We start from the raw sequence: 13,358 nt of genomic DNA on the forward strand, positions 1-13,358 counted from the left end.
CGGAAGTAGGATTTGAGTCCACTTCTTGAGTTGGGTCTTCTGACTCAAATCTATACACATAAAATCTTTTGGGGCTTCTAGGGAGAGGTTCTCCATAATTTTTAAGAGTATGAAGTAATCCTGAGAACAGAAATTTTGAGAATTGTTAACCCACAGGGAAGAGTTTGTTTGTTTGTTTAATTTTTCCTTAATCTGGTATTTGAACTCTCCACAATCTGCTCCCAAACAAAATCTCATAGAACCACAGAACTTTAGGATTGGGAAGAGACCTTAGAGGATTCTAGAGCAGCCTATATCTAAACAGAAACCCCCTCTACAACCCTCCCCAAAAGTGGTCACCCAGCTGCCACTTGAAGATCCTCAGTGACGGGAATTCACTGCTTCCTGAGGCATCCCCGTCTACTCTGGTTTGTCTTTCTATGAACTCCAAATCTCTCTCTCTGAAATATTCTGCTTTGCTGTTATTCCCCCTTCTGAGACCAAACAAACAAGGCTAAGATATTTCAACATAAATGCCTTCCAGATACTCAAAGGCAACTATCAGGCCCCTCTCCTCACAAAGTCTTTTCTGTAGTCTGGACATCTCAGTTCATTTCTGCAATTTTCTTACCCCTGTAAAGGGGTGTGGTGTGGTAGGGATTCAATTTTGGCATTGGAGTCAGGAAGTCCTGAATTCAAATTCTGCCACAGACATTTGCTAGCTGGGTGACTTAAGGTAAATCATTTAACCTTTATGGACTTCAATTTCCTCATTTGTAAAAAGGGGAGAATAATAACACCTCCATCAAAGGGAGATTGTAAAAGCAAATGGGATAAGTATGTAAGGTGTGTTGAAAGCCTTGGAGTTCCGCATAGATGCCCATGGGGATAGTGGTAGTAACTGTCCATCCTGGTCAGCCCCCTTAGGAAACACTACTGTGTGAATCCTAGATTCAGTTCAGTAGACTTTTAAGTGCCTACTGTATAAGGCAGCAAGGATCCAAAGACAAAACTAAACAGTCCCTGCCCTCAGCAGCCTTCCTTTTTACCAGGCGTGTGCCTGTGGCATGGTAGGGGGAGGGGAAGTCAAAATCCAACCCATGCACAGATCAGGAAATGCTTCTGAAGATGGCGGGCATCTGAGCCAAGCCTTAAAGGAGGCTTCCAAGAGAAAGACATGGGGAGCAAATGCATTCCAGGATTGGAGGTGAGGGCAGCCTTTGAAAGGTCACAGAGGAACAAGATAGGGAGCTCTTTGGCTAAAATCAAGAGTGTATGAAGAGGGCATGAAATGAATCTGAAAATCTCAGCTGGAAGCAGACTGTGAAGGACTTTAAATGACAGACTGATGAGCTTGTATTTTTCTCTGGAAATGAGAGGGAATCACAGAAGATTCTTGAGTACAACAGTGATGTGGTCAGATTTGTGCTCTAAATATATATACATATATATGTACGTATCCATGCATGTGTGTGTGTGTGTGTGCGTGTGTGTATTTTAAAGCAGCTATATGCAGTGATGACTTAGGGGGAAAAAGTGGAAGCAGGAGGAACAAGTCTGGGGACTTGGGGATGAAGCCCTGCACCAAGAGGGTGGCTATGTAAGTGAATTAATTAATGAATCAATCCATTAACAAATTAGAAAAGTACTTACTATGTTCCAGGCACTAGGGATACGAGTACTGAGAGTGCCAGTCCCTTGCATTTTAATATGTACTAGAGCAGATCTCACAGGTCGCCTAGGCTGTGATTGATGTTTATCTATCTCCAGGTCTTAGACCCCTCTCCTATTCTCCCCTCCCTCCCTCCCATCCCAAATTCTGGTTGACTAGTCCTCCTCACCAGCTCTGTCATGACCCAATGATGTCGTTCATCTGGGTCGATGGCTTTTCTTATCTGTCCTTTTCCTTCTCTTGGGTTTCAATTGGCTCTGCCTCTAGCCTGTTACTTCACTCTAAGCATTCCCCTGTCCTTCCTCCCTCCCTCCTAATTTTAACCTCTAGGCACAGTTTCCCAAAGTGGGCAATACTTCCCCTTGCAGGCTGCTGGAATGATCCAGGAGGGTGATAGTAGCCTCTGGTGCAACTGGGGGGCATTGAATAAAAATAAGGGGGCAGTAGAAGCATAAGGAAAGAAGAGGAGAAGAAAATTTTGAAACACTGTTGTACGTGTTTCATCTGTTGTATAACAGAGTTAAAGTCATAGTGATTACATTATTTTCCAAATAAACACACAAAATGCAAGTTATAACCAATCAGTGGTCAAGTCTGCTGACAAGTTTGAACAAGCAAGTGTTGGCAGTTGAGCCTGTCTCACTTTGTAGGGAAGTCCAGCATGCATTGGCAGGAATATGTTTGTATAATGACTTGTTTACAATATGATACTATATGGTTACAAGACGCAATATTGTGTCATCAAAATTTCAATGCAGGAAAAACCCCAGAAATTTACAATAAATTATTAAATTTAAGATGTGTCATTTTTTTTTTAAAAAATTTATATTTTTTCAAAGTGATGCAAATTTAAAAAATGTTAAAGGGTTAAAGAAAGTAGATTTCCAGAGGGGGGAGCTGAGTAATTTTTTTTTTGAAAAGGGGGCAATAAGCCAAATAAATTTGGGAGCCTCTGTTTTAGAGTTAAGCAGTATCTGCCACATCACAGCCTTCTAGGCATTGGCCTGTACCTTCTAGACTTGATTCCCTTCCCTTTTTTGGAAAATCAGGACATTTGACCTTTTCTCTTCCTTCTACGCATCTTTCTCTCTCCACAGTCTTTCAAATATTGCTGACAGTGATTCAGCGATTGCATTCAGATACTTCCATCAAAGTCAGTTTTTAAACTCCATACCTTCTGGACATGAGAGCCTCCATCCTTTGTCATTTTGTGGGTAGCACTTCTGGCCAGTTTTTAGTGGTGTGCTAATACATGTTTAACAATCATCTCTCCAAAGTAAAAACTGTGTGCATAATACACGTTTAAGTTATATGCATTGTTAATATTTTCTCCATCTCTTTTTTAAGTCTAGGCAATCATTGAAACAATAAATAAAGCCCTGATTCATAGCCTTTGCTTATTTTTGAGGTATAAATGCTCACACAAAAAAAAATTAACAATAGCCTGTCTCCAACACACACTTGCCAGCCACTGTAGCAAAGTCACTCCTAGTTGCCTCGTAAGGGGCTCCTGGGTATGGTTCTATTTATAAAGAGCAGCCTTCAAGTCTTTTTTTTTTCCCCTAAAGACAAGATCTTAGCCTGCCTGCTCAGCCTCCTCTGGCAATTAGCAGCTTCCTGTCAAACATTAGATGAGCCATTATCTGGCTGAAAGCAATTACCAGACACTTTACACTATCATTTCATCTTATTTTGTCTTCCAGTCGTTTTGAAGCTCCTGGTAGAACATGGCATTATTTTTATATTTTCCCCAGGCTGGAGACCTCTTTGGCTTGTGAATGACCTCCCTGAAGGTCAGTGCTCAGCATGGGGTATAGGATGCCAGATGTGTTTCTTACCCAGACAGAGAACAGCTGAAAGTAGCCTTCTCTCCTGGTGTTTCTCCTTTCCTTCTCCTTCTCCTCTGAAATGAAGTGGTTGGCTCAGGGAGTGCTAAGACCCCTCCTCCCTTGAAAACTCTGTGATTCTACAACACAAGCCCTGCTCTCCCCTCTCCCCAACATAGCTGCTATCTTCCTACCTCTGCAGCTTACCCACTTTTTCTCTCCCACCTGTCTGCATCTTCCCAGTTATTCTTTAAGTCCTAGAACAATGGTCATCTCCCCTACAAAGCCTTCCCCAACCACAAGGATTGGGGCTGTCACTAGAAGGTCCTCAGGGGCCATCTAGTGCAACCCATCCCTGAAAAAAAAATCAAGTCAAAGAAACCCTTCTAGCTCTTACTTGAAGACCCCCAGAGGAGGGAAACTCACTACCATATGGTACAGCCCATCCCATGTTGGGGATAGATTTAATTATAAGGTTTTTCATGATGTGAAGGTTATGTTTGCCTCTTTGTAACTTCCACCTATTGTCCCTGGTTCTGCCTTCTGGGACAAAGAAGGATGAGGCTGATTCTTCTTCCATATCACAGCCCTGAAAAAGATGGGAGTCAGTTATCACTGCCCACCCACCACAACACCACCACTTCCTCTCTCCAGGCTAAGCATTTCTTGATATGGCATGGTTTCATGGCCCCTTTTCATCTTGGCTACTTTCTTCTCTTCTCTTCCTCCTCCTGTCCCCTCCGCCCCTCCTCTTCCCTTCCCTCTTTCTCCCCTCTCCTCTCCTGCCCTCAAAGGTAAGCATTCCCAGGTCCTCTAACCAATCTTAATCTGTCATGATTTCATGGCCCGTTAGCTCCCTGACTGCCCTCTCCCCTCCTCTCCTCTCTTCTCCTTTCTCCTCTTCCCTCTCCTCTTCCCCCCTCCCCTCCTCTCCTCTCCTCTCCTCCCTTCCTTTCCTCTCCTCTCTCTTGTTTTTCCTCCTTTCTCTTCCTCTCCCCTCCCTTCTCCTCTTTCCTCTTCTATTCTCAGAGCTAAGCATTCCCAGCTCCTTCAGCCAATCATAACATAGCATATTCTCCAGGTCCCCATCATCCTGGCTGTCCTCCTCCCTCCAGCTAAGCAGTTACCCTCTGAACAATGTGGTATCCAACCTAGAACATAATGCTCTAGCTGTGGTCTCACTGGGACAGAGTATAGCAATGGACAGAGCACCAGTCCTGGGCACACACTAGCTAGAGCTCTCTGGGCCTCATTTCTCTTCTCTGTAAAACAAGGGGACTGGGGTTGATGGGGTCTAAGGCCTCTTCCATCCCTTCATGGATGACCCTGTGATTCCATGAGCTCTAGTACAGCCTCTTGTATACAGGCAAGGCAAGGACGTTAGAGGGGTTTTGCTTTCATACCTGCGGTGAACCCAGCGCAATGCCTGGTACTGAGGAGTCACCTGAACGTGTTTGTTAACTTGAATTAATCTGCTGAAGGATTTAAAGAGTTTTCATTTATTGAGTAGGTATTTCTCTGCCCCGACTAGTGCAATGTGTGTCCACACTATTGTTGTTTAGTTGTTTCGGTTGTGTCTGACTCTTCCTGACCCCATTTGGGGTTTTCTTGGCAAGTTGGTTTGCCATTTCCTCCTCCATCTCATTTTACAGATTAGGAAACTGAGGCCAACAGGGTTAAGTGACTTGCCCAGGGTCACACAGCTAGTCTGAGGCTGGATTTGAACTCAGGTCTTCTGATTCCAGGACTGGCACTCTTTCCACTGCACCACCTAGCGGCCCCTCCACACTATGGAGGGTACAAAGGACAGTACAGAGGTCTTGTCTCCATGCCTTTGCCCAGGCTGCCCCCATAGGGAGAATGCCCTCTCTCCTTCTCCCCTCCTCTAACTGCCTTCAAGGCTCAGCTCAGGTGCCCGCTTGTCTGCAAGGCCCCTGTTGCTGACCCTTCTTCTCCACATAATTTACACGGCTTATACTCAGCATACACTTTGTATTCATTTGCTTAGCAGTGTAGATCGGGAATCTTAACTGGGGGTCCACAGATCCCCATGAGTAGATTTCAGTGTGATAATGAACTTACATGGGAAAAAAATTACATCTTTATTTTCATTATCCTACTGGCAAAACTAGCACTTCCTTTCATTACAATATAAATAGGCAACCAGTCACAATGCCAAGAAGAGTCTTTATGTTTCACGCCACCACCGAAGGGGTCCAGCATGCAGAAAAGGTAAAGACCCTATGGTGTGAGTGTTGTTTCCACCCAAAAGACTCCATTCCCCTTGAGAGGAAAGGTCTTTGTGTCTCCAGGGCCCAGTACATGCGCCCAGTTGGTGCTTAATAAATACTTGCTGAAGATAAAGACCCCTTCCTTCCACTAAGAGTGCAGGGTGTTGGAAGTCTGGCTGCTGGAGAGAGGCAGGAGGCAGGAAGACAGGCTGGATGCAGACCCATTAAAATGCCAGCCAGCTTCCCCGCATGGTCCATGGCAGCCCCAGCTCTCTTTATGTAAATGGCCTTGTAGCTTGTTATCTGTGCTCTGCAGAGATTAGAGGTCTGCCCATCAAGGCCAATTCCAAAGACCTTCACTAACAGAGACCAAATTGCTGGGCCCTTCCAAAGCAGGGGCTGCTTTTCAAATGTTTTCAAGGTCTGGCATCTCCTTTAGGTATCCTAACTGCAGCAAATACTGGCATTTTAAGGGCAGCCTCAGAACTCTGAGACTCTATTTCCCCTGTGTGCATTGCTATTATCGATTAGAGGGAGAAAGGGAAGACAGGAACAGACTAATAATAACCATGGTGTTCTCAAGTTGATAAAGAGCTGTATATACATAACAACCCTGTGAGGCAGGTATTACCGAAACTATTGGCCCTGTTTACAGATGAATAAACTGAGGTTGGTAAAAGTAAAGCAACTCCCCCAGGGTCACACAGCTAAGAAGATTTGATATCCAAGACTTCCTGAATCAAAGCCCCGCCCTATGTCTATCAAGGCATGCCAGGTCCAGCTCTCCAAGCTGCCAGGTCCCACACTTGGAAGCAAAGAATGCCATAAATGTGCCTTAACCACCAAGATGATTCTCAGCTAGGATTAACAGGGCTCAATTAAGAGTGGTATTATTAAAAGATTGGGCCTCATGACCATGACAGTCTCCTCTCAAAGAGAGTTGAAGGTCATAGAATCAATGCATTGAAACCATTGTTATAAAATTAGCCCTGGGGTCATCAGGTCATCATGAGTCTCCCCTTAAGAGGGACTGTAAGCTTATAGAATCTACCCGTGGGAAAAGTCTTGGCTATAATATTTTTGAGGTTAGTGTATGTATGTCAAAAAGTAAGCTCTTTCCAACAGTTTTTTTTTCCTGCACCTGTGTACCCCCCCAAAATCCTGTGTGCCCCAAGCCCTGACATATAGTTAGGCCAGCTCCAGGTGGCCACCCAAAATCAGTGTATAAATATCCCACTTTTGGCAAAGCACTTGGGACCCACACCCTCTTCCTGCAGAAGCATCATGCTCCCACTAGAGCACATTGTTCCAGCTCAAGGGACCCATGTCTCCATCCTCCCCATCATAGAAGCAACCTTAAGTGAGTTTGAGTTTTACATGTGTCTGAATTGTATACTGGGTCCCCTTCCCCCTCTCCTTTTCTCCCTTCCTACTCTCCCTCTCTTACCTGTTGTTTGCCAATAAAACTTAGCATTGAACTGATTCTCATTGGTTTACATATTATTCTTGACATTCAACTCATTAAGGAGTTGTTTTCCCATAATCTCTGGAGGGCCACAGGCCTTCCCTTAAAACTTGGACCTAGGACATGGACTTAACCTGTTGATGGCTACACTTTTGCTAGTGGAGAATGGCACTGTGAGCACAGGTGTAGAAAGCAAAGGTCAATAGGTGATCCCTACATCCTCTCAGGAGGGACTCCCTTAAACCAGAGAACTATCATAAAACCTAGAACACTAGGTGGTGCCATAGTGGATAGAGTAACAGGCCTGAAGTCAAAGACTCATCTTCCTAAATTCAAATTCAACCTCAGACACTTACTAGCTGTGTGACTCTGGTCAAGTCACTTTACCTTGTTTGATTCAGTTTCCTCATCTGTCAAATGAGCTGGAAAAGGAAATGGCAAACTACTCCAGTTATCTTTGCTAAGAAAATCCCAATTGGAGTCACGAAGAGTCGGACACAACAGAAAACAAAATTATTGTTGTTGTTGTTATATCCTTTGACTCAGAAATCCTACTCTCTAGGTATAGATACACCACGGAGGTCAAAGACAGTAAGAAAGCCCTAACATCTACCAAAATATTCATAGTAGCCCTTTTCCTGGAAAAAAAAGAAGTGGAAATAAGTGGGTATCCAAAGAATTGAGAATAACTAAACAAACTGTATATATTCATCATTCCATGAGAAATGATGGATATTAAGAATACAGAAAAGTATTAGAAAACTTATATTAGCTAATGCAGAGAGAAGTAAGAAGGACAAAAAATATATACAGTGACTATGACAATGGAAATCCCAATAACAACAGCAAAGAGGTAAAAATACCCCCTGAGCATGAACATTGACATTGTAATGGCCTAACTTCTCCCCAAAGAAGAGAGGACAAAATGCATACATCCCCTCCCTTCTTTGCAGAGGTTGGAGACTACACATGAGCAACATTACAGGTAGCATAAGACTTGAGTGATGTGTCAGGTTAATTTTATGGAGACACTTTTTTTCTCCTTCTTATACTTGGTTGGTAAAAGATTCCTCTCCGGGTAGGAGACCAGGGAGAGAGGGATTTGAAATGAGGTGATAGAAAAACAAAAACAAAAATCAATAGTAATTTAAAATGAATACATAAAAAATGTCCTTGCCAGGGTGCATAGTGAACATGATCAAGGGGAATGCTTACAGCACAACTCATTAACTTACAATCCTCTAATTTGTCTCTAGTAATAAAGCTGGGCGAAAGTTTACTTTGCTTGCTGTCTTGGAGGAAAAAGTTTTACCAAATATTTTGCTAATGCCAATAATTTCAGTGGAAATCTCTAACCTACTTAACAGAAGTATTTTTCCAGAGCTTTAAAACAATTTACTTACTTTCATGTAAACCCTTGCTATTCTAATTACAAAACACTTTTATTCATCAAAGCAGGTAAGAACTTTACTAGGTAACTTTATGGTCCAAGTTTGTGATTTTTGGCTTCAATATCTTAGAACTGCATTTTTAAACATGTGTGTGTGTGTGTGTGTGTGTGTGTGTGTGTATGATTGTAAAGCACAATTTAATCTTGTTACCAATTCAAATTAGCCTTTCTCTCAAGTAAGTAACATGCTTTGCCTTTGAATAGTCCACCATCCCTGCAGCCTGCTCATCCTGGAATGTTCCTCTGCAAGGCCCACCCACCCCATTCTCCCATTAGTGAGTTCGTCCTGAAGCCTCCATTTCACGGAGGGCCCCAGGGTAGTCTGGCTCAATTCTCCCCTCAGTCATGTTTCTGAATTTCTAGAATTCAAAACCATGCCCTACCTACTGCCCTCCCTCCCTTCCCTTCTTTTCTTTTCCTACTAGCTTTCCTTCCTTCTTTCCTTCCTCCTTCCCTTCCTTCCTTCCTCCTTTCCTTCCTTTCTTCCTTCCTTCTTTCCTGTCTCCCTCCCTCCTTCTTCTTCCCTCCTCTCCTTCATTCCTCTCTTCCTCATCCCCTCCCTTCCTTCATCCTTCCTCTTTCTTTCTTTTTTCTCCCTCCCTCCCTCACTTCCTCCCTCCCTTTTCCCTCCCTCCCTCCTTCCTTAATTCCTTCCTTCCTTCCTTCCTTCCTTCCTTCCTTCCTTCCTTCCTTCCTAATTTCCTTCCTGCCTGCCTGCCAGATTAACTGCAATCATGCCTGATGCTTTCTGTGAATTAAACTAAAAAAGGACATTGATAACCTACATAATGGACAGTGTCTCAGTCCTCACTAGTAGTAATGGAACTTGGAGGCAGTTTCCAATGTAACCCAGACTCTGGGCTTAAAGAGATTGGCTCCTATCTTGTAGATAGCCCCTAAATTATATGCCTGTGGCTTGTTTTTACACCCACTCACAGTTCATTCTGGGAAATCTCGACTATAGCTTATATTGGATGTAAGTAATAAGATCCCCAGTTCCCATACAAGCACTGAAAATCATAATGGATGTCAAACATAGGTGTGCATGCAAATTGTGCTTGTGGCACCCAGGCGCATGCTAATGCCTGCAAAAAGAAGGTAGCTTTGTGCATTAATCAGTTAATTACTTTCATTTTGATGTATATATTGCTGCTTTATATAAATTATGCTTAAAATTTAGTTAAGTTTTTGTTTCTTTGGTGAATCAAAACAGTATTCTTCAGGACTATGTATTTAATAAAGGTTCACCTTTAAAAAGTAATTTACTATAATTCCCTGGGTGCACACCAAAAATGTGGAAAACACATACAGAACTCAAATTAGCTCAGAAATAGCCCATATAACTCCTCTTCTCCCTCCAGTGAATTCCACCTTCTCCCCAGGGACCATGCAGTCTTCCAGACTCACAGCAACCATCTTATCATCTGGACTCCCATCATAAATTAAATTCACTCGGGTTGCATCTGATTGATTTCTCATCTCTCATAGAGAACAAGAGATGAAGTCAGGGAGAACCTGGCTTTAAATGCTACTTCAAATGCATACTAGCTAGGTAGCCCAGGACAATTCATTTAGCCTCTCTGTGCCTCAGTTTCCTTATCCGTAAAATGAAGGTCTTGAACTCATGGCTTCTAAGGTTCCTTCTTACCATTAATCCATGATCCTATGATCTCATAGCATAGGCAGGGAGATACTAGCTGTTCACAGGACAGTTTCCAGCTGAATATAATAAGGAAAAAAATTCTGGGATATGGGAAATGTGTGGAAAAGGTCAGGACAAGGGTGTTGGGAGAAGAGATGAAGCCCAGACATGGTCTGCTACAAATGTGTCCTATGGGTCTCAGAACCACAGAATCCAAGATGTAGAGATTATCATAGGTAAGGGCAATAAGGTGGCATGGTGGGTGGAGCACCGGGCCTGGAGTCAGGAAGACTCAGCTTCCTGAGTTGAAATCTGGCCTCAAACACTTACTAGCTGTGTGACTTTGGGCAAATCACTTCACCCTGTTTGCCCCAGGTTCCACATCTGTAAATGAGCTGGAGAAGGAAATGGCAAACCACTCCAGCATCTTTGCCAAGAAAACCCCAGATGGGGTCACAGAGAGTCAGATATGACTGAAAAGTGACCAAACAACAAATAGGCAATGAGGCCATAGACAAATAGGAATTCTTGTTTCTAAAAATAGAGTCAGAAGGTGTGGAGAAATAGAGAAGTGGGCTGGCCATTATGAAGATCGGTCTCAAACTCAAATAGAAACAAGGCTCACTAAAGTGTACATAGATATCCCTCTGTGTATATTGACTTAGCTTTAAAGTCTTATCTATATTTTGTTGGATTTTTATCTATTTTGTTAAATATTTCCCATTTATATTTTAATCTGGTTCAGGGAGCACTTGGGAGTATTGTGGATGGTGTCTCTGACAAGTCCAATTATGAATACCATAAAATGTAAGCTCCTTGAGGGCAGGGATTGACTTTGCTCTTGTATTTGTATCCCCACCATAGGATTTGGCATAGAGTAGGTACTTTATAAATACTCAGTTTGTTAATGGGTTGATTGATGCAGGGTGATGTGGGTCCCTTCGGTAGAGGAGGAAATAGTCTAGATAAGACTGAAGCTTCATTTCTGTTCTTTCTCATACTTGCCCGGCTTATTCCTCCCTCCATACCTTTGCTGATGTTCTGTCTGGATAGGTACCTTCCCTGCCTACTCTCTCCAATGATCCATGTCTCCCTGTGGTGGACAGAATGCTGACTTGGAGTCAGGAAGCTGAAGAGAGGACTCAGGAAGGATATGATGGACTGCCACGTTGAAAGAAGGACTAGCTTTGTTCTGCTTGGCCCCAGAGGGAAGAGCTAGGACTTACAAAGGAGAACAAGTTTCCTAACCATTAGGGCTCTCCCAAAGTGAAATGCGCTGTCTTATTGGAAAGCTTCAAGCAAAGGTTAGCAGAGTTCCCTTCTCCCTTTAGACCTATGAATCGATAATTCTCTTAGTAGACACTGGACCAACTCTGGCCTGATGTTTTTTTTTTTCCTTAATTTTAAATTCTGAATTTTGCAAACACCAAATAGACTGAGCACTTAGAACAGAAGGAAAGAATTATCCACAAGACAACACATCTCTATTCTGTAGGGCTTGATTTTATTTTAAAGTATTTAATAAATTCATGATGTAATTTTCCAAGCTCTCCTGTCTGTGATTCCTTTTTGGCCTTCCTTTTGTTCTCTTTCTTTTCTTGGGGTGGGGGTGTGAGATAGAAAGGGAAAGGTGGCCTATTTTTAACATCTCTTTCTCTCTAACTGTGATCCTATTGAAAAAGAAAAAAAAATAAAACTCTCATAACAAATACACATATTTAAACAAATCAAATTTCCATGTTAACTGTATCCAAAAATGTATGTTCTGTTCTGCTCCCTGAATCATCACCTTTCTTTCAGGAGCCAGGTAGCATTTTTTGTCATCAAGCTTCTAGAATAGTGATTGGTCCTTGTGCTGATCAAAGTTCTCAATCTACTTTGTTGTTATTATATAAATTGTTCTCCTGAATCTGCTCACTCTATTCTGCATTAGTTTATACAATTCTTCCCAAAATTTTCCAAAGCATCACCTTCATCATTTCTTATAACACTATAATATTCTGTTCTATTACATTCGTATGTCATAATTTGTTCAGCCATTTCCCATTGATGGACAGTTTCCAGGGCATAGTGTGGTCTAACTTGTCTTTCTCTTCTCTTCTCTAGGAAGCCAGGCCAGGGAATCCCTCCTGGTCAGAGCCCGATGCTATGGCCACCTAGGCCAGAAGAAAACAGCCATTTATGACTTCAACACCATTCTCAGGACTGACCCTACCAATGTGCAGGCTCTATGTGGTCGGGCATTTATGCATCTGGCTCTGAATCAGCAGAAGGTATGACTATTCATGCTTTGGGGAAGTAAGGAGCTTTGGGTGACAGACAGCTCGGGAAAGACCTACAAAGATATCTTCTTCATTCCTTGGATAATTAGGATCAAAGTTCTTTGGACTGTATAGGATGTACCCTAAAGGTGGGCCCACTCTAACCAAAGATCAAAACAAACCTGTTTAAATTTATGGAAGACTTCAACCTCTAAAAAAAATTCAATATAATATAAAAGAAATATAAAATTTAAATATAAACAAGATTGTCATAATTGAGTCCTGTTTTCCTAATGGTTCACATTCTGCCATCAGAGCTTTTTGAGCCTTTATTTCCTCCCCACCAAGCAATTAATGGTCTATGAACAAATGCTTAAATACACGAGGGGAGCACTTCATTTTGAAGACACCGTTCAGTGAATAGGTTGATTATAGGTTTTTAGAGCAGAAAAGGACCTGAAAGATCACAGGATCATAGGGGACTTAGATGCAACCAGTGTCCCAGTATTTCAGGTTGTCCTGTCTCAAGGACAGCCCCCCCATTCATATTTCTTTGATTTATTTTGCCCCCACCCAGAGGTACCTCTGGGAAATTTCCAAAAACTGCTTAAATAGAGTTTATGTCTAGATCTCCCCAGATATGGATAAAAAGGTCTTTGGAATTTTGGAAAATTCTGGCTGATAAACAAAACATGTGTTTTACCTATTGTAAGATCAGTGCTCAATTGTCCATAGAAATGGGGCCACAGAGAGCATAGAGGTTGTAATCTACCAATGGAAAGAATGAAGGAAGGAAGGAAGGAAGGAAGGAAGGAAGGAAGGAAGGAAGGAA

At 42.5% G+C, this 13,358-nt stretch overlaps 1 protein-coding gene across 2 annotated transcripts in view; it reads left to right on the plus strand.

The window, feature by feature from the left end:
- The window catches only part of LOC114029511 (tetratricopeptide repeat protein 34-like), a 62,880-nt gene that overhangs the window by 25,373 nt on the left and 24,149 nt on the right, over window positions 1-13,358 (plus strand). For both annotated transcript variants that reach the window (XM_027843981.1, XM_027843982.1), the window contains exon 6: window positions 12,372-12,538. In XM_027843981.1, the coding sequence (XP_027699782.1) occupies window positions 12,372-12,538 (167 nt within the window). The remainder of the gene's footprint in view (window positions 1-12,371; window positions 12,539-13,358) is intronic.

This window comes from Vombatus ursinus, unplaced genomic scaffold, assembly GCF_900497805.2.
Source record: "Vombatus ursinus unplaced genomic scaffold, bare-nosed wombat genome assembly UNPS02014932.1, whole genome shotgun sequence".
NCBI lineage: Eukaryota > Metazoa > Chordata > Mammalia > Diprotodontia > Vombatidae > Vombatus > Vombatus ursinus.